The sequence below is a fragment of the Poecilia reticulata genome, linkage group LG20 (genome assembly GCF_000633615.1).
Source record: "Poecilia reticulata strain Guanapo linkage group LG20, Guppy_female_1.0+MT, whole genome shotgun sequence".
NCBI lineage: Eukaryota > Metazoa > Chordata > Actinopteri > Cyprinodontiformes > Poeciliidae > Poecilia > Poecilia reticulata.
Window position 1 is genome coordinate 9,872,638 of NC_024350.1, and position 22,107 is coordinate 9,894,744.

At 38.7% G+C, this 22,107-nt stretch overlaps 1 protein-coding gene across 6 annotated transcripts in view; it reads left to right on the plus strand.

Annotated features, from left to right (window-relative positions):
* The window catches only part of sema5a (sema domain, seven thrombospondin repeats (type 1 and type 1-like), transmembrane domain (TM) and short cytoplasmic domain, (semaphorin) 5A), a 157,218-nt gene that overhangs the window by 26,951 nt on the left and 108,160 nt on the right, over positions 1–22,107 (plus strand). For all 6 annotated transcript variants that reach the window (XR_536469.2, XR_536468.2, XM_008438633.2 and 3 more), the window contains exon 2: positions 20,985–21,194. Coding sequence is in view for 4 of the 6 variants with exons in the window: in XM_008438633.2 (XP_008436855.1) it covers positions 21,047–21,194 (148 nt within the window). In the remaining 2 variants the exon portion in view is untranslated. The remainder of the gene's footprint in view (positions 1–20,984; positions 21,195–22,107) is intronic.

Sequence of the window (22,107 nt, forward strand, 5' to 3'; positions counted from 1 at the left end):
CTGCAGTCTCAGATGCTTGCGGCGCCGCTGTTTCCCCCCGGTGTTTCCTTTCATTTTACTTTAAAGGTGTCAAGGGGTGTTGCTTTTCCAGCTGCGCCCAGCCATTTCACCTCAAGTCTGTCCTGCTGTTATTTTCATGTCCTGATTCAATTACCTCTCTAGGACCGGTCCACTGACACATGACATGAGCACACCGGGGCTACAGAAATGTGAAGAAATTGTCCTTTTTTTTGGCATGTGGGTTGTTATATATATGGGAATGCCATGGGGTTTCCTTCACAGCCAAACCACACTTCAACTCCATTCCAACTTCTTTAACTCCAAGGGCTTTTTGAAGCACTATTAGGCTTGTCTTTCTTTTCCTCTAAAATCCACGTTTTGGTAATCCTCTCCACTGTCCTCCTTACTCATAGCTCCTTTTGTTCCTACCTGACCTGTTTAACACCCCCTCTCCTCTTGAGCGCAACCTGCTCCAGTCTCCCGACCACTGCTCACTTTCACCTCATCCAACCTCCACCCATCTTGATCCCTTTCATATTTTCCTCCTCTATTATTTTCATTATATCCAGCCCCTCTCCTTCAATCTGCTTTAAGTGACCCTAAACTTGACTTTCTCGCTCCACCTTTTTTATTCCGTCTCCTTTGAAGAGCAGCTCCGGGTGAGGACGTTCATTCTCTGAGTTTCAGCCTTGCAGCTCGGTGCCTTCAATAAATTACAGGCAGACTGACATACACAGAAATTCATTTATCATTATAGACATTTACACATTTGCTTCTACCCCTAAGCTGAATGGAAAGCTGTGTTTGGTGAGTTTGATGGATGCAGGCATCCAGGAAAACTCACAAAAGCATTCAGCTGAAAATTCAAAAAGCAGTATTACGTCACTGTCATGGATGTGTGCACTTAAATCATTCTCCCTTTTTTCAATCGACTCCAATAGGTCAATCTAAACTTGTTGAATCTTGGTGGAAAGGACTTTGGTTATCTTACAGGAGGCTTGCAATCAGGAAAAGATTCTGCTGTAGTATTTTACTACACATGTAACATGCATTTCAAAAGCATACATAAGCATATTTGAGCTTATATGCATCCATGTTTTCAGTTAGCCCAATACGTTAAACGTGTAATGTAAGAGAACAGAAAATCTCCAATAATCTTTCATTTTTAAATAGAAAAATGTAACATTCTCAAATGAAATACTAAAAACTCTTAATACAAATTCAAACTAAAAATGGAGCCATGCTCATGAAAGAAGTGGGTCAGGTACACACTGACAAAAAAAAGGGGGAGATCACCAGTAACGGACACAAGTGGGTCAGGTAGACAGCCGTGCAGACGTGAATATATTTCAAGCAATAGACTGGAGGTGAAGCAATCCCTCACGCATACATCCACACAAGCACACACAACACATTTGGAGACATCTGTTTTGGGCCTACCATAAAACCCAGATGGACCCCAAGGGGTGGTGTGTCAACAACAGTGAAGACCACACATTAAATGCTCGGTGTGCTCCTGAGATTGATTCCTTGGGATTTAGAGCAGTGAGGGGGTATTAACCAAGACCACAACCTGTAATTGCCATCATAATTACACAGGAAGGCCTTTCTGAATTAATATATGCCGTAATTCGGGGGAAATTTCATTCAGTCTTAAGAGCTCAATGTCTTGTTAGCCTCTTGAGTGTTGTTAGCGCATGTCTGCGTCTCTGTACGGTCACCCAATGAATATGCATTGTGAGGGGTAAGCTTACTTTTTTTTTCATCTCGGCTGAACCCAAACACAGAATATGAATTAGTTTATTAGAGTTAAAAGTGGTGAGATCTGGCTTTGATGTTGAGCCATCAAAGGTATCACGAAACCACAGTTCAGAGGAGCAGTGTTGCACTGTAAAATATATTTAGCTGTGAGCCGAAATTAGACCCGTCATCGCTACGGACACATGCCTTGCCTTCTTGTGTCTACCTTAATCTGTGGAGCTGGAAAGTTGATGTTGATATATTGTTGTTTCTGTACTCTGAGATGAACTGTGCTTGTAAAATAAAAAAAGAAAGTACACTTAAATACTCCAAAGTTTTGCTCAGTGAATTTGTAATAGAGAGAGAAAAAAAAAACATTTACTGAGAGAAGAAATAGGAATGATTGCTCGGGTATAATTTTATACCCATTCAACCACACAATTAAACTTTTAAAATAAATTTATTTAGAAAAAATGTTGACAGGTTCTATGCTTATTTTTCCCACTGATATGTTTGAATTGTGTTCTGCAATAAGTTTATGTAAGTTTATAAGTACAAAGCTTCTGGCTTGACCTTCTCAACTTGCATAAAAGCCTCAAGCTTTGAAGACCCGGAGGATTGATACCCGCCCAAATGTGGGATACTTGCAATCAAGAAATTTTGCATTAAATTTGCAGTTCTAAAACACACTCCTACAGTTTTGCTCTAGATTTCCGACACATATGTTCCTGTAACAATCAGAGACCATCTGCTTGTTAAGTGTTTGATCACTCAGCTGTTGTGGTTTCACTCTCCATCCAAAAAATGTTAACGATATTTCTGCTAAGCATCATTTTACAGCTTTGTGACTTTGTTTGATGTGTGATTTGTCCTGGAACATGGCATGTTTTATCACCCATATTCCTTTTAGGCTTGCAGACAGACAGGATGTGCGTCTTCACACTTCTGTAGCATATAATCTCCTGTGAGCCATCATTTCTTTTTTTTTTTCTTTTGAGGGGAAAGTGATGACACACTATGAAAGTGATTTCTGTCTGCTGTACGGCTCATTTGGGTCAATTAAGGGAAACTCATTATGTGTTGTCAGTGTTTTGGGGGGCAAAGTGACACACACCCGGAAGGCTTGCAATTATCTGTCAGTTTGGCATCCTCAGATATTCACAAATCTTTGCAATGTAGAGCCTTAAAATTGATATTTGTAGCTGCTGAAACAAGTGTGGAGATGAACAAAAAAAAAAAAAAAGACAATCGTCTTGGTTAATTTTGCATCCTTTCCAAAACATCATAGAGTAAAAACACACCATGAAAATATCACTTAAATGATTTTTTTGTTTGTTTGTTAAATTTAGCTTGTGTTGTTTAATGTGTCAAAAGGGGGAACATGTTCATATGAGAATACCTTTTCAAGGCCGTGTAGATGTAGTCAAATGCAACTTCATTGGTTTGTGGTTGCTCACTGATGCTGTTAAATTAAGTTGTGAGGAATTTTCAACAAAGCTTAGTCTCCTTTGGCTTTTTATGTGGAAGTGCTCCTTATTTCGTAGAAAGGCAGGGCTTATTGTCCTCCTGGAGAGGTCCGCTCTCTTTCTGTCATTTACGCTCGGACTGAATTAAGCACTAAATTAGTTTTGGCTTTCAGAAAGTAACAAAGGCCCACTTCCACATGCCTTGCAGTGACAATTAATGGCAGCAAATTTCAGACTTTTTTTTTGGCTGGTCAATAAGATGCCTCTTGATGAGCTTTACCTATGTCCAAATTCCAGTCACTGTTACCAGGCCCTCTGATGACCACCAGCAGGGAAGGTGGTTGAAGTCTCTTCTTTAAGGACACAACGACTGACCAGGGATTCAAACTGGCCACCCGCTAGTTACAGGATGAACTCCTATCATACAGGATGAACCTTAAAGTAGAAGCTTCCCTACGGTTTGGATCTTCTAATGTTGCTTATTGTCTTGCAACACTCTCAGATACTGCAGCAAGTTAAGTTATCGTTTCTAAAATATTGCATGCAGTAATGGCAAAAAGCATTACACTGACCGACTGACATCCTGTGTAACTAGCCTCAACTAGCACCATCATAAATTGTGCTCTTTATGCATCCCTTAGCCTAATTACGTGCTTCTGCAGTGATTTCTCAAACTCACCTGTGTGTAGTCGTGCGTTCTTTGCTTTTTTCCTCAAAAACAGAAAATGGAATGCTAAATTAATTCAGTACAGCTCCCTAGTGTTTTTTTATTTTTTTTTCTTCATCTGCAAAAAAATCCATTGTTAATAAGATATATGGAGTTCCAGCCTTAGTAATATGAGCATATCACAAAAAGCGTCGTCAGCAGTTTCCATCGCACTGCAAGGGGCCATACGTTCACATTAAAATGCACTCAAAGCCCATTCTGTGGTGCATGATTCACTGTGTTTAATGTAGATGCATCTGGTTGAATATGGTGAATGTTGAGCTGATAAAGCTGACACGTGCATCCCTACTGTCAAATTCTGCATTTTGTGAAGTTCTTCCTGCACATCTGTCTATCTAATGCCGCATGTTGATGTGAAAGATACTTCACAAAGTTTTCTCTTTAGAATTGGAGCAGTCTTACAGATCCAAAATACTAGCAGTAAAACCTGGTGACTATAATAATAATGCAAAATAAGACGTGGTAACACGCTGTGAAGATAAATAAATAATGTTCCAGCACTGCCACTCTATGCATCTGATACTGAAGCATATGCATTGTGATCTCCAGCTAAGTGAGACACCATACAGTGTAAACCTTACATTGCTCACATTATTTCTTCTTTTAAAAAAATGTAATCGTTGTGTTGTTTCTCCCGGCGCACACAGCTACTGCAGTTAAAAACTTTGCGGTTGCACATGGTCATCTCAAGAGAGTCCAGGTGGACCCTATTGGTCAGGCACAAATAAAAAATAAAAAAAAACACACAAGCTTCATTATCAAGCACATGCCATATTGCCTTTAAAAAATGCTAACGCAATGTTTAGGTAGTAGGACAGCGTCTCAAGGCAGAAAAAACTCACAAAGCACAAACGACAAAGGTCACAAAGAGTGAGAAGCACAGATTATAGAGGAAAGAAGAAAACAGGCATATATCACACCTGATATCGTCACAATGATATTTACCAATATCATTGCCGTCGTGAGATTTTCTAATATCATGAAGCCCTACTCTGCAATTCTACAGGCTGCATGACTTCACATCATGACGCACTTTGTGTCGCATCCAAGCTAATCGTATTTTGGCACGAAGCAGAGCAAGAGTTTTTGAATTAATAATGATATTTATTCATGTGCGTCAGACTCGCAGTTTTTAGCCCTTAAGTGAGTTTTAATTTAGTGCGTCATGTTAGTGCTTAAATATCAAAGTTTATATTAAATGGCTCCTTAAAACTGCTGAATAGGCGTGTATCCAGGAAGTTAAACAGAGGCCAGTGATGATGTTGGGGTGTTACTAAAACAAAAACCAGTCCAGCCGGGGCTGTAATAAACTTTGTAAAATTGAGTGACTCACAACATTAAGGTCAAAGAGTGACATAAAGATAAACACATAAATAATTCTGAATCATTTATGCCATTTCTCTTCTTTCCTAAGTTATTGTTAATTAAAAATATTATCTACATAATACTTTCTCATCAAGGGGGATAACTGGGGAAACCTAATCTGAGGTGGTTTATTATATTTGTCCGAGTAAAACCTCACACTAGAAAAAGTTTTGCATTTTGCAATAAAATCCCATTGACGGTTTTTGTTTTTTTAAAATATTATTATATTATAGCAATACTCGCAGTAAAGATACAAGTTTGACCTCAAACCATTTTTATTAGCAATGAACATCAACATCAGTTTACAGCTCACTCTGTATAGGAAGTTGCTGTAAATCTTTACTCTGGAAGTAAATGTACAGTATAACCCTCAAAGTTTATTTTGTAATTGTCAAAATTGCCTCCGTCGCCTCTTGTGTGTGTTAATGACGACTGAACCCTCGTTAGGCCAGCATTTCTGGTGTAGTGTTTTGTCAGCTTGCGCTCTTATTCACTGCTTTTCATGATGATCGAAGAGGAATTTGTTGTAGAAATTTACCTCCACAAAAGGCTTTGTGACAGTAGTTAATGACCACACAGTGCAGGACAAACCTGGTCGTTAGGCTCTAGATCCTGCAAGCATGTGGTTAATGACAACTATTGATGTGTGTTAGATAATGATGTGTGAGGTCTTAAGGTTCTTTACCTTGCAGTGACAATTCTGGATGTGACTTCCGCATGTGTCGTCCTCAACATTTCATGAATAGAGAGTGATTTGTATCTATCCATCCTTCACAAAGAAGCACGGTATTAAGTGTAATAGCTATTTTCAAAAAAAAGTAATAAATGCATAAGTGGAGGACAGATATAAGAGGATAAACCGAGGTTATTGAACAGGTCAAGGCGTTTGATGAATGTTTTCACCATTTTACAGAAGCAATGCTTAAACAAGCAGCAGTTATTTTTTAGAAGACAATAAGAGCGCCGTGACGTGGACGTAGATGCACATCTAGTTTACTTTTAAATGTCTAGCTGTCTCTCGTGGGGGAAGACTGAATTGTACAGAAGTAAATGCAATGTTACCGTGATGAGATCCCAATCATCCAATCCATACCAATATAGTAAGAAGGATCCCTTTTCATAGAAACAGTAAAGCTGATTTGTTTAGTTCACCGACATCTTTAGAGACTGCAAAAAAGCTTGGCAGCAGGTCAAGATAAGTGGTTGGAAATCTAAATACTTACTTTCTAAGCTTGGGACTTAACAAAAAATAATAATAATAATAATAATTGCGTTTTTGCATTGCATAATTGTAAGTTTGATTCCAGCTTCGTCCTGCCACATGTCGATGTGCACTTAACCCCAAACTGCCTACTGATCTGCGTATAAATGTGCCAACGTTTGTGAGTGTGAATGGGTGAATGTGACTCTAATGTGAAGCAGTTTGAGTGGTCAAAATGACTGGAAAAGCTGAGTCCATTTACCATTTCATTCTCTTTACAAGGCCTTTTCCACTGAAAGAGGTAAACTTGCTAGGACTGGTTGTTAAAAGTCCCTTTACAAATCACCACCACGTTGGTGTCGAGCATTTTCCACCTGGAACCTCCAATGCAACACATCATCAGTTGTGCTCCCCGGCTCATTGCAATAAATGTGTTCATGTTTCTTTAGGAGCCAACATCTATGTTTGTTGTTACATAACAGTACAAAAGGCATTCAGAGCAAATGAAGTCCTTGGGTAGTCAAACTTCTACTTTCTGAGTGCATGACTGCTAAATTCATCATTTGTGTGTCACGTAAGAAAAGCTGTTCCACACTGGCTCTCCTTCGACAGAAGTTAACTGAAAAGCAAAATGGAAATACGCGTTCTGTAGTGAGGTTGAAGTTTTCTATTTCATACAGCTGCCCGGGGCTAGGGTTACTGGTTTTATCCGAGAGTGGCTAGAAATCTCTGGTGTCTCTATTTTTGAGAAGGCTAACTGTCAAAGTGGACTAGTCCATTCAGCTCTCGATGAAACACAACCCTTCATATATCTCAGTGGCACAGAGTAAAAGAAAGAAAGAGAGTAAGGTAAGAGGGAGATGGGTTTCTTGCTTCGTCTAGCAGAGACATGATCGCATCGGATGCCTGCAGGCTCCGTCTCCGATTCTGCTCCTCTGTTGTTCCAGCTCACCCTCGGGAGACGAGTTCAGAGAGGCGGAGACCTGGGCAGGCAGGCACATGCATCGCACAAACACACAACAACTACCTCTGCTTTATCTTTTCTGTGTGGAAAAAGCTGCTGCCATTTTAATGCTGTTTTGCGCGTCTGTGATTTTTAGCAGGACAGATACAAAGGCCAGCCCTCTCTCACACACACAGAGTTGGGTAATTAATTGGTTCCAGAGGAACCAAGTACTAATTTACTATCACTTGGGCCACATTTCTTCAGATGCAGCAATATGACTAATCTCAAGGCAGCTTCCTTATGGCTTCCTCTTCGTAGGTCCCTGATGTGAATCAAAGTGCATGTGTATTTTGTGTATTTTCTTTTCTTTTGTGTTTCAGCAAGATAGGTTCATGTTGCTGTTTTCAGCTTTATAATTAGTGTGTTGGCACACACGCTGGCAGTCCATGTAGCTTCTTATATTGGATGTTTTGATTGCAACAGATATCCATTTCAGTTTGAAAAGAAGCTTTAACATACAACATGTTTATTTATCAATGTGATGGAAATAGATCGTACGTTATTTGTTTATTTAAACCAATCAATTTAAACAATTGAAGATATGTATTTTTTAAAATTTTACTAAAAAAAATATAATAAATGGAAACATTTGCCCTTCTTCCTTTCATCTTTTTTTTTTGATGCATTCACTCTTGATAAAACACATAATGGTTGTTTTCGCAACCTTCTTTGATACTAATTATTTCCCACTGAAGGGACAGATCTAACTGCACTTGCTTCCTCAGTTTATTTAATGACTGCATTCTGCTGAGGTTACACATGTTAAAAAAAGGCAATAGGAAACAATGCAAATTACAGTTGGCTTTGCTGCTTTCGTTCCTCTGCATACTCTGCTAATGAGAACACATTAGCATGCTTTGTTCCACGGAGAATGCAAGTTTCAAAACTAGATAATTCATGATGTGATTCGGGTTTGAACGTGATAAATAATGTCAAGCGCCTGGTGAAAAACAAAGCTGATTTCAGATGGGCTCTGCAAATTATGGTAGACCAGATCTTTTGCCTGTAAAGCGTATTGTACAGCAACTACATCAGGAGATGTGGCGGCACTTACAGCAAACTGAAAAAAAACATTTAAGGTAAGCTTAAACCTAAATGTTTGTCACATTTTTCTTTTAAGTTAGTCACCTTGCTCCAACATAATGAAAAGTTGTGTTCAATGTTAAAATGCAGGTAATAGTTCTTATAAATGCTTTGGGAACACTACTCGGTCTGTTTGAAATAAAAAAATAAAGGACGGGAAATAATCAGATAAAATATTTTAACTGAAAACAAAGAATGTTAGAGTAGATGGGTGTATATGCATTTTATTTGTGCAAACTCAAAGATTAACTCCTATATAAACTGAAAATTATTTGAAAAAGCAAGCAGGAGCTTTTTGCCAATAGCTTAGCTGTTTTCTAATTCTTACAGTAATCATAGGAAACTTTAGATCCTTCTTTGAGCGCCCGAGAGCTAATCGTTTAGTGTTTGTCAATCAGGCTTGGCTTGTACACCAGCGTGCTTTAAATTCTGCTTAAACGTAATACAGGAATAAGCTATTTATTTGGTAGGGATAAGTTCAGTATTTCATTTGCACATTTGTCCAAGAAACTCTGACTGCAAACTGTTAAAAAAAAAAACCTGCTGATTATTCACAGTTAGCGCGACCAAAGGGACGCAGCCGTCCCTGTGTAATCTGGAAAAGATTTCATCCATCATTCCTCAAGTCATACTGTGTCATTGCGAAAGCTTATGATTGATTACGATATTAGTAATTGGATGATTTGAAACTGCAGTCTCCTTTAGTCCAAAAAAAAAAAAAAAAACACATCTGTGCTCTGCTCTGTGATTTAATACTTTCAACTGAACAAGAAGAATTTACCCTTGGGTGACTGTAATTTTCTTTTCATTTGTAGTCAGGCAAACGTCAAGGTAGCATTTTCGTGACCTTTTGTCAGTGCAGATCAATGAGTTGGGACTGTGGTTAGTTGGTAGCCTTGATGTTGGAGGAGCAGTGAGCACATTTACTCTGCTTCGCTTCACATGTTCATGTGTGTATTTCTTTTTTTTTTTTTTTGAATGCAAAGACTTTGCATGCGTTCACAGCTGTAGACACAGATAGTATAATTTTGCGCCCAGTGAGACAGCTGACTACCCGTTAACCAACCATGTAATTAAAGCATTAGAAGTGTCACCGTCCCCCCATGAAAAGACTTCATGCTTTTTATCAGAACAATTACAGATTCGTTTGCAGGTTTGTGTTTGTTTTGCGTATGGAGAATTATTTCTCTGAGTCTTGAAGAGAGAATTAGTTGAAAGAGCTCCTCTTTATGTGGATCAGCCTCAGTTATCAAGTAACAGACAGAACAAAGGCTCTGAGGTGTGAGAAATACTTGATGCTCGTGCAATGCTGCAGTGGATAGAAATTGGAAAAATGACGTGAAATTGTCAAAATTCCTCAGGGCAATTGCATTTATTGTTCACATTTGTGTATCGGCCTACAGATTATATATATATATATCTGTTTCGGCTTAAAACCCATTCAGCCCTCAGTGAGATGTAGTCTTGAGACCGTAGTGACAAACTCCGGGTTTTGTCACTTAGGTTTAAAAGACTAACGCTGCTCTGTAGTTGTGACAACTTGTTCCCTGCGAACACCATTTTCTTGACACTTTGAGTAGCTCAGACAGTCGCCTCGGGGTCTGGGCGATGTGTCAGAGCCACTGTCTCAGCAGCCTATCAGTGCCAGGGTCAGACACAGATTTTTATTCTTTTATTTATTAATTTATTTATTTTGATGGATCGTTTTACACAGACATCTCTCTGCAACAGCAGCAGACAGGTCATCGTAAATTAGACAAGTTCAGAGGATTGTGAATGATGATAATTGGTGCAGCTATGGAGAGTGCGTGCCCTGTACATAGATCCTTTTTTTATTATTATAGGAAGCTGGTCTGTATTTTATCATCTGCTTCTTTAATGCAATGCTTTTATATTCATTACATATGCAGCTCTCCTTTACGCAAATTCTTAAAGGTCTGTGCTATTTTCTTCTCGTCTTTCCTTTGATGCGCCGTAAAGCACGGCATTGCCTCGTGAAAGAATGGGCTGGAGAAATAAATTTCCCCTGCTTCATTATATTTCTGAGCTTTGTCTTTCTTGTTTTCTTCTAATTTCCACAGTTTTTCTTCAATTACACGCAATGAATTCAACCTCCTTCTATATCATTTTAAGTCACTTTCAGTTGAGCACAGTGGTGGCGAAATAAAATAAAACGGTGATTAGGATGAGAGCTGTGATAACGGGAGGGAAGTGACGGTAAAGGTATGGAGAAGTGAATCTCTAATGCAGCATGGAGGAAGAAAAAGCAGTGTGTATTATGATTAAAAGGAGAAAAAGTGCTGATCACTTTCAAGAGTGTTTTTATTACGCTTTTAACCTTAAATTCATGTAAATTGTAACATAGAATGCAATGTTGCAGCCTGATATAAACCAGTCTGTTGTCATATGCTTTGCTTCGTTCAGAGGATCTGGACTCTTCGCCATTGAGAACTGACTGCTTGCCAGAGTCGCTAATGTTTGACTGTGACGTATGCATTGTGCCAATTTGATGCTGTGGAGATAAACGGAAATTGTGTGTTCTGTAAGCAAACAACCTCCACTGCAGTTAAAGTAGTGCCAAAAATAAATCTGAGAAATCAAACTCTATGAGAGAAATCCCAGACGGAGCCCTGATGGGAGATGAGAATCAAGCAAATTTGCATAGAAAGGCGTTAGCCAGGCTATGAGAATGTTGCCTTCGGACAAATGAATGTTCCAAAACATCCACAACTTTTCTTTTGATTAAGTTTATATAATCTATTTGAGACACAATAACAATCTAGATGTTTTTTCTGGTATCATAATGTAACCATAAAGGCCTAAACATAGATGGTGTTTGTGTCTCACGATGCTTTATTTATCTAAGTATAGTAAAAAGGAAAATCACCATACTGCTTTTTTATTAAAAAGAATATTCCTCAACAGCAGTAATGAAAGCACAAACATTAAATGCAGCCTGCACTTGGTTGTGATCCGAGTTTGCTTTACCATGACTTCAAGCCGGAATTGAACTGCTTTGGCTGTGAACTCGAAAACCCGCCTTTCTAGATTTTACATTGTGCTTTTGAACCACATGTCCGCTTAAATGACCTACAGTAATCACAAAGGGAGCAAAATTGACTAGATTTGACCCAGTTACAGCTAGAACTGCCATCAAATATTTTTGAGTTTTGCGATGGAAGAATTTTGCTCTCGTGAAGAATGATGTCACTCGCACTTCTAAATTGGATTTTAATGCAGCCTGTCTCGTGCGGAGTTGGAGTTGCATATATAGATTTGCAGACTGTGTGATGAAGCATGTGCTCGAGTGCTAAATGAACTATCTTTGGTAGACAGGGTGGGACTTGGTTGAAATTGCTGGGTGTGCTTTTGAGAAACACAGCTGGGTGAGTGTGTGTATTTTTATGTGTTTATGTGATTCAGTGAGTGTGTGTGACTGTGTGTGATCTATGTCCCAGATTTATCTGGACCAAAGCTATGGTTGTGGTCAGACTTGTCACTGAGGCTGCTTCCAAAAATACAGCACAAAGAATTTTGTATAGTTTGGGAGTTATTGTGCTCCTTCGACTGAAAAAAAAAAGCCCAAAGAGGACAAACTGAGATAGGGTAATATTATCCTAAATTGACCTTAAGACGATGTGTTGAAGTTTTATTACACGTTTTAGGAAACAAACACTTCTGTAATTAAGTAAGAGAGCCAGGGACAAAACTGATCCCCGGCAGAAAAGTTTTTCTTCAGATCCTCAGGGTTTGGGGTTTATTAAACTTATCATTTTCCTCCATTTGCTGAAAAAGAAAGTTAACAGAATCCATCCTCTTTCTTTCTTTAAACGGTAAGTAGTAAGTAAGGTTGATTTATGTCTCTTCACAGTCAAAAACCACACATTGCTCCAGGAATCCAAAAAACTTAGCAAAGACAGAAAAACCAAGTCGTGAGGTCATTAAAGGTTTAGGATAAAAGGAAAATAATCAGTTGCTTTTTAAAATGTGAAACAGAGTCACAAGTACGGGGTTTAACGATCTGTCTCCTTTAGTCGTTAAACGGACTCCATGAAACAACAACTTCTGACCAGATAATCTCAGACTGCAAGAGAAAATGCAAAATCCTGATAGGTCAAATCCGGTATGAGACACGGCCTTGTTGGCAAAAACCTCCTTGTCTGCAAAGGCGTGAGTGAAACTATTGAGCCTTTTTCTTGTTATATTAATCAATATAGCAAAGGATGGTAACACTGAGTCAAAGTAACTGCGACAACAATTACCTGCAAAAACACTTTCTAGGAGAAAGGAAGATTAATGAGGATATGAGCAAGAGTCATAATGAGGATGTGAGCAGCAAGAGGGACAGCACAAACACAGTTATATGTGGTACAGCACAAGATGGATGGGGGATCTGATTTTGTACCTTGTTGAGTCAGAATTCTTTTGGTGAACAGAGAAAATTGAGTATAAAACAGTATAAAAAAACAATACAGGCAAGGTTCACTGCTATAGGGGACTATGGCATAAGAAGTATAGGAATAATCAGAATTTTACTTGAACATCAATAAAATGTATCTTTGTTAGATTGAAAAAATCAAAACAAAACTATAATGAATGACATTTATTTCAAAGAGTTGTTTCACAATGGTGCAATGTTACCAAGAGGCAGCATTCAGGAGAAAATCAAGTTTTTTTGTTTTTTTTTACTTTGAATTGAAAATGGCATGAAGTGTTTGCCATTGAAACTATCCCACCATTTACATTTGTATTTATGAAATGGAATGTCAATATAAGAAAAGAAACATATTCATCAAAATGATGCAGCATTGCCAACTAGCAATGAACCTTAAAAATAAGTAACACTTAAGGATGATCAACATTTCTTTGAATAATATTGTTTTATCGCTAATTCTCAACCTGTATTTCAGTTGGATGAAGGACAGAAATGAGTAGCCACTAGAGAAAAAACTCAACTAAGAATGAGAAAGACACATTATAAAATACATTCTGGTACTGAGAAAAAGAAAGAAAGAAAGAAAGAAAGACATAGAAAGCGAAAGGCGTACATGTGCACCTTTGATTTGTGCCCCAAAGGCCACTCTGTTCACTGCAGATAAGGTTTTGAAACAAACAAGCCATCAGATCCAAATGCACTTTTCAATTCCGCTTTTTTAGAGACGCAAACATTTCTTCCCTCGGAACGAATCTGCCCTCTGATCTGGGGGGTTACCGAGCGGAAATGGTCCTGCTGGGTGGCGATGAGCCTTTGATGACAAAATCATCACTCCACTCAGCTCCACTGAGCCTTTGTGACACCCAATAGACTAAGGTGCACTAAAGGCATAAACATTGAGGGGAGAAGGTCAATAAAAGGTAGACAGTGAGGGATGAGGGACAGATAACATTAATAGACTGAAAGATTTCACCACACGGCACAGAATTAGCTCTTCCGAACGTGAGAGGAGCACAAAAAAATCTGACTTCTCTGTCAATCTTGTGGTGTTTTATGCTGCAGTCAGGCACCTCAGCCGCCTCTCTGTAAGTGAGACAACTGCTGCGTTCCTCTGCTGGATTTGTTTTTTTTTTTTTTTTTTTTTGGTAGCCAGTGGCCATCTAACTCAGCCGGACAGTTGACTTGACCAATATTTTATAAATACGTTTAGGTGTAAATAATTGGAAAAAAAAAAGTAACATCTGGAATGCTATATATTCATGTCCTTTATCAGATAAGAAAATCTATATAAAAATAATTTTATAAATTATAACAGCGAGACAAAATAAACAAACACCTTATCAGCGGCAGCCCAAACACACCACCTTGTGTGAAGCAGATCGTGTCTTTGTGTGTTCTGGTCTCGCACAAAGTCTGGATGAATTTCGGTCTGAATGTGCATGATCTGTCTGGCCACAGAGAAAATGCAGGAAGAGGGGAAAAAGCATCTATCAGCACTGTGGTGTGACCCCCATCTCACACTCCCCTGACTGTGTTTGGACAGATGGATCATCGCTGCATCACTCACACTTGACAATTGTGGTTGTTGCATGGGAGCCTGCTGCATGTGTGTGTGTGCGTGCGCGCGTGTCCGTTTACGTATTGTGACGAATACAAAGGCAGGATTTAGTGTATTTGTGGGCCTATTCATTATGTATGGTGCAATTCAACCATCACAAAGTCCCTCTAAGACAAAATCAATAGCGGTGTTGATATGATCCTCTCTCCACTCGTTACTGCAGGTAGAATTCGATAGATTAGTTAACTGACACCCCCCTCTTGACCTGGGAGTGTGAACTGTGTTGCGCTGTGCATTTAAAACGAAATTTGTCATGATTTGATGCTACTGAAATGTCTCTTGAAATGAATCAATTTCAAGGCTGTCAAACACAAAAAAGATACATTTACAAAACATAAAGACTTCGATTCGGGTCTTAGCATTCACAGAGGCGGTGGAAGAATTTGATACACTTATACGCAACGCTACTAGTGATTTCAAGATTAGCTTTCAAGTGAGAGTAAATGCTCACTGGACACTTGGTTCAGTCTGAGCTTAAAATAAAATGCCAAAATGCTCAGAAAAACTGCCCTTACATTGTTATTGGAAGGATTTGTGATGAGTGAGTCGCTTTGTGCAAGTGATGCTGCGCACAAAAGCTTTGAGCTCTTTCTTCCTGGAAAGGAAGCACCTTTCAACCACTTCAAACATCGTGCAGGCTCAGGGAAAGCTGCAGCAGGACAACACAGGCGAGACAGGATGCATGTACCAGTAACATGTGAGCCTCTTGCAAAACAACGACGAGCATCTGGCTGGATGCCTCATGTTGGTAAATGAAATGTGCTTCCAGTGACTCTCCTCCATATTTGTGGCATAAACTGTGTTATGTCAGAGTTTGGACTCTATAAGATCCCCCCTTCCCCTATATCTGTATGTGAATGTTTTAATATTCTAAAACCAAGTACAAAAAATATATTGTCATTCTGTGGGTATGCCAAAGTTTAATTAGAATCCAACCTGTCGTGAATATCCAGTTTTCATACCAATAAAATATTCTACCTGCTTGGCTGGATTCTCACACCTGTCACAGTTGAAAGCGTCTGCTTAGGACCGCAAAGAGATCTGGAAGGAATGTGAAGCGTGAGAAGCCACTGGATATTGTCATTGCAGAATACAACAATTGTATCCATAAAAAACAGCAAAAAAAAAACATTTATTTCTAATATCATGCAGCCCTAGTTTGTATTATGCAGAATTAGTGCCAACTTTTCACACTGCACTCCTGTTTTTTTTTTTTGTGTGTTTTTTTCTAGTGTGCCTACAAGCAGGAAATTTGAACTTGCATATTTCATTAGAGTATGTGAATTTAAATCAATAGCTTAAGTGATACAATTATATTTGAAGGCCAAAAAGTTAAAAGAACGGAAAAGTCTAGAGTTTTTGGTAAAAAACTTTTACCCAGTGGATTAGGTGTGTTAGGAGGAAGCATGGAACATGTTTGCAATGGTGGGGTTTTGGTTCAATTACTAGGCTTTCCATTTACTAATAAACAGACATTTGTCAAAAACTCATACATTTCAGCAATTAGTAGTTGGCTATAGGTTTGTTTTTCATTGAAGACATGATTTAGATCAAAGTCACTCCTTGTCCCCATGCAGCCCTCACTCCACCTTTGACCCGCAGGTCGTTTTGTCCATCTTCTATCATTACCTCTGGTTGGATACAGTCCTAATAACCTCTATTGCGAAAAGGAAGGGCAGTTGTAGGTATTCTGTAAAGTGTAACCCGAGGGCTGAAACAATGACAGCCTCTCCAGCTGCTGTTTCAGGAACAGTCATCAATCAAGGAGACATGGCAGCATCAGGATTCTGCTGGTGCAGCAAAAAGAAACCAATACTCACATACAATTCTGTAGAAATCTCCTGGGCGCAGCAGTGGTGCAGGGGTAAAACATGTGACCCACGTACAGGGCATCACAGGTTCAAGTCCCAGCTTGTTGACCTTTCCCCTTGTTCTCAACCTGCCTTCCTGTCTGATCCTTGTCAAATAAGAGCCTCTAAAACCAAGAAAATCTTTAAAAGTATATCTAATTAAGAAATTCTTTCTTCTTTCAAAGCTAAACTGAACTGCTGTACATTTATATTAAATAAATTAGAATATGATTCCAAAGTACCTGTTGAAAATAACGACCATTTATGTGGTGCATTTACTACCACCAGGTATTAAATATGCTTTTCATTAAGCCCACATTTCTTTATTAAATATATTTTTTTATTGCTCTGGTAATCTTAAATGTCATGTTTTCATTAGCTGTGGAGCATAAAGTCATAATTCACAACCATATAGTTGTGCAATGGATCTAATGTGTTTGCCTTAGTGAACTGATTTATTGAAATGAATTAGCTTTTCAAAAATACTCCACTGTATTGAAAATGACTGTATATGACAACACCCTTGGCTATGTAATTGTTTTTATGTGTGGCTTGTGGCACTGCTTTTCTGTGCCTTGGCTGTATTATCCATCAAAAAAAAAAAAAGTCCCTGGGTTATATCTCAGTGTTTACCGTGAATGCACTTGCGGTGTCCATGTGTGTTCACATGTGAGAAAGTGAGCAGAAGTAAGAAAAAACGGAGGCCTGTTCAAATTCCCTGGAGACAATTTAGCGTTAAATCACCAAACGGCACAGAAATCTCTCTCTGTTCTTTCCCACAGGACTGGTTGGAGGCGTGTGGTGAGTTAAAACAAGAGGATGCACTAGATGTCTCTGAATGGCAATGATGCAACAAGTCAGATGATTCGTTGTGTAACTGTTGCAGTTTGTGTTGTGTTACTTACATTGCAAAATATGATGCAAACACATATGAGCGCATAAATCATGCCACCCGTGGGTCTCCCAAAGGCTTGACTTATAAAAGGCCTTTAGATGTCTTAGTTGTTTCCCCTTATGATGCTTTTTATCATTTTTCTGTTTCTTATGCCAGTACTGGGAAGCAAAAAAAAAAAGAGATACAGATGGGAGGGACAGATGTTTCTGTCTAAATTCTGAAAATATTTATTTTTTATTCCAGTTAATTTTTCTTTACTGACAGTTTACTCCTTTAAACTGTCACATTTGCAATAGTTTAATGAAATTAGATGAGTTTGTGAGTGGGTTGTGATTGGCTTGATGGACCCTGTAAATTGTGATCCTTCAGCTGGTAAAATTCTTAAGTGTGTCACCTCAAGTCTTTCAGTTGTGGACAAAAAAAAACAGCTGAAACCAGTGTGTTATTGTGAATACTAAGATTTCAATTATCATGTGGAGGATTTAAAAGTTGTGTGGTGTATCTATACTTTAAAATTTACAAAATATCATGAAAGCATTTTTACAATCGGTCACTAAGGAAAAGTAAGTCTTCAACATGAAGTGCAAGAAAATGTTTTGACTTGGATACTTTTCTTAGACTTTTGAGAATTGGGACTGCTGTGTAAATTGCAATACTTTGTATACTCCTTTGTGATAAAATAACCAACAAGGAAGGCCTAAATATAAATATGATGTCATAACTGTCTATCTGTGTTTATATGCTGAAATGTCCAGGATCCCTGGAAATGTTTTGGAAAACCTTATTTCAGTGTGAGGGAAATACTGATGATATATAAAGCAGTGTCATGAGGAGGCTAACGATTTGAATTTGGAACTTATCACCAAAGGGAAATTAATCAAAAATACGACAGGAAACATGAAAAAAAAAAAAAAAAAAAAAAAAAAAGGAAAAAAAAAAAAAAAAAAAAAAAAAAAAAAAAAGCTGCTTAATACTAAGGCCTCGATATATTATAAACACTATTAAATCCAACTTGTATATTGTCTTCCTTCTTGCCCCTCCTCTTCTCACCTTTTATTGCCAAAAAAAACACAACTTCAAAAATCTAAAACCCGGTTTGGGTCAAAAGTTTGGAGGACTCGTTAAAAGGTTTTTGCAGTTTGGAGGTCTGCGTGTTTCTCCCGATCCGAGAGCCCTTTACCAGTGGGGAAGACGAGTGCATCACAAACCTGGCGTCTAATTGAGCTTATAATTGCCTTGCATTTTGGGGGTAAAGATGTCTTTTTAAAATTCTTTTAGTTGGTGCACATTCTGCCCCAGCAGGCGGCCGCGCCACTGAGTGCATCGTAATGAGTTAGTTGGATGAATTTAAACCCAGTGAAAGGTTAATGTTGTAACCTTGGCTTGAGAATGGCAGGGACCCATGTTGAATCCCCATACTAATGAACAACTCTGATTTTACTGATTTTGCAGATTGCACTGTGTCTTTGATGTACACCAGAAAACATTGTCGAGGTCTTGCAAAGACCATTTATGTTCTGATTGATAGTCTGTGTCATGGTGCGTTCATAATAATTTTGTAATCTCACGGTGGATCTTTCTAGTCGAATATACATGTGCCGAGGCACGCTTGAAAACACGTCTGTTTTTTTGAGAGAAAGATTTAAAACGGGTTTTTCTACATGCTGATCCGAGCTTAAGCTTCTTTCTGCTAACTCACTGCATGTGTGAAAGCCACTTGTGCTTGCACATTCGCTTACAGAAATTCCTGTGAATGCAAGAGACTAAATCTATGTTCCACACAAACACTCACTATATCTAATTTCCTTAGTTAGAAACACCTCTTTGCCCTGCAGATTGTGAAATATATATTTTTTAAGCCAATGCAGACATAAAACATTAGGAGACCAACAGTTGAAAGAAAGTCCTAGGCATAAGTCTAGAGGGTGAGATTGGATTTTGTTGAGGAAAATGTTGTTATGGATCGCAGAGGCAACTAGCAGGAGAGGGAAATGGACTTTGAAACGACTTAAATGAAAGAAAAGGACTGCAGAAACTGACGTGAGAAGTACCAAGACAAAAGGGAAATGGGCTTTAGTGAAAAAGTGTCTGGGTGTTGCTTTCTATTCTGCAGATGACAGGTGCTTTGCATTAAATCTCCTCTGCCTGTCCCTCTCAGAAATATGCCCCGAGATCCTGCAAACAGAAGTCAATTTAACCTTTCAAGAAATTCAAGACAAAAAACGGGAAGAAACTTTCACTGTTGTGATCTTATTTGAGAATTTGAACAGAAACGCGTCTCATGTTGCACCCCACCGTCAGTTCAAGCTTGAAGGAAGATTCACACTTCAGGGAACAGTGGAGGCAAGGTTTGCCTACAGAGAGAGTTAGGCTTTGTTTTGCTTTCTTTTTTCTTTTCTTTTTTTTTGTCAGCAAGCCGATTTTTCTCATGCTTTTCTACCTTCATGCATGAAGACAAAATTAATCTTTTTTTTTTTACTATTTGCTACCTACAATGTACACTAAATTGACTCTATCCGGGAGGGAGAATTGTTCCGGGATTTTTTTTTTTTTTCGTGTTTTTTTTTCTCGTCAGCATAACAAATGAAACCCACAGCTCACATGAAATAAAGAAAATAGAAGTGTTCTTCAAATTCAGCTGGAAATACCTTTTGGGGAAAAATGAAACCAATGATTTCCATTATTATCTTCACTATCTTTACTCACTTCACCACCAATGCTGCCAGTGATGAGCCATGCAAAGTCAGTGGAGCTCTCCTGCTTCTGCTGCTCGCAGCGTGAATCGTTCCTGTAATAGCATCATATTAATGATTAAAAATTAATGATGTAGGTGGTCTAGACAGCTCATCAATTCACCCCCACAATGAAAGAAATTATGAACAACTGAGCTGTGCAAACTCCCTTGTTTTTCTTGCTGCGACTGAATTTTCCATCCAGCATAAATCTGTTTGATGCGTAACATAATAATCGCGTTCTGTAATCGGAGGGCCTCGGCTGTGAATAAAAAAAAAAAAAAAAGAAAAGAACAGATTTACAGCAGCACAAAGCATTCAGTTGACCCTTAGGGAAGCAGGTGAAGCTCTACGTCGTCCCAAGTTTCACTCACTGGCACGCAAAAAGTTATAAACTATTAATAATGTAAAAAAACACATAAATACACAAAATGCAGAGAGCTGCTTCTGCGCTCCTTGAAGAAATATGCCAAGGTTTAACTTCACTGGGAACAAAATCTTCGTCAAAGGAGGCATATTTCTGCCACTAACGGACATCGATGCCCACTCTAGGTGAATGAGGTAATGCAGACCGTGTCTGATTCATGCACTCGGCGTCACAGGTGAAAAGTCTCTCTGTGGCTGTGAGAAGTTCGCACACTGCTGCGGAAATCTGCAGAATATTGTCTTTTTCGTCTTTCACATTCGCTCCCCTTCTCGTCTCTGCTTCTCAGTCGGAACGTATATCTTTTTCCTCATTTCCTCGTCTAAACACTTTAGGGAATACAGCAGATGACGAAGACTTATCGTGGCCAAACTGAAACTGTATTCAGATCACACGTTTTCCCTAAACCTTAATCTGTCATTTTCTCCTTCTGTCCTACCAGGTGTGTCCTCTTGCTCTTGGCCTTTGAGGCCTAAGGAGAAAAGAAGCGAAGCCCAGACCCCCATGGGACGCCCTGTTATCCAGCATGCGCTGCTGCTGTTGCAGTGCATGTTGGTCCTGCGCCCTTGTGGTGTTGCCAGCAGGAGAGGGCCGGTGCTGCTGCCTGAATCTCCCTGCCACAAGACGGAGCACCCACTCATCCCACACTCAGGTGAGCTATCGAAGGAATAGACAATCAGTGCTAGCTCTCTCATCCTTTCTACATGTATGAAAATTAGGTGTAAGATATGCAATAAATATGACACTACTGGGACAATATGGACGACCATTTACTTGTGTAGCTACAATCCTAAGGTTAAGTGTTTAAACTGAATTTGCAAAATAAATTATTAGCTGGCTGCAAAGTGCGGTCGTATTTCATATATTGTATATATTATATACAGCAATAGACGTCTTAGTAAGCAGTAGAGAAGTTGTTCATGTTGTCCTGCCCTGTTATGAATGACGCTCTGGGTGAAGGGCCACATTTCGCTCATCAAAGACCAGAAACACTCCTCCTTGACAGTGAGTTGTTCTGTTCTAGTTTCTATATTTTCCAGCATCTTTGCCTACTTCTACTTCTAACTTCTGAATGTTTCATAGTTGCTACCAGACAAACAGTATTTCTGAAGTTTCTTCTTTGTTACAAGCAAGCTATTGACCTTAGAAAAAGAAAATGTTTTTCTTTAGGTTCTTTTGCTCTGTTTGCTAGTTGTTTACATTTTGTGCTTTTCTTTGTGTAGTATTGTGTATCTTCCCTCAGCTGCTTCTCATGAGGATGCAGTGAGGTGCGACTGTAACATGTCAATTTGTCAACAAAAGTTTGGGAAATCTATATCTTCTCCAATTAATGAAATAGTTTGACAAAACCAGATTTGTAACATATTCTGCTTGAAGCTGCAGTCTCTAAAGTAATAATAATGAAACTGTGGAGCTTCAATTAGGTATAATGTTTGAAACAGACAGTTAATTTGCTTATATATCATTGCTTAAATTGTATGTACACACCAGTATGTACTTGCTGTGTGTACTAGTATTCAGCAGTGTCTTATACTTTGATTTTATTACATTTGTGTTCAGCAATC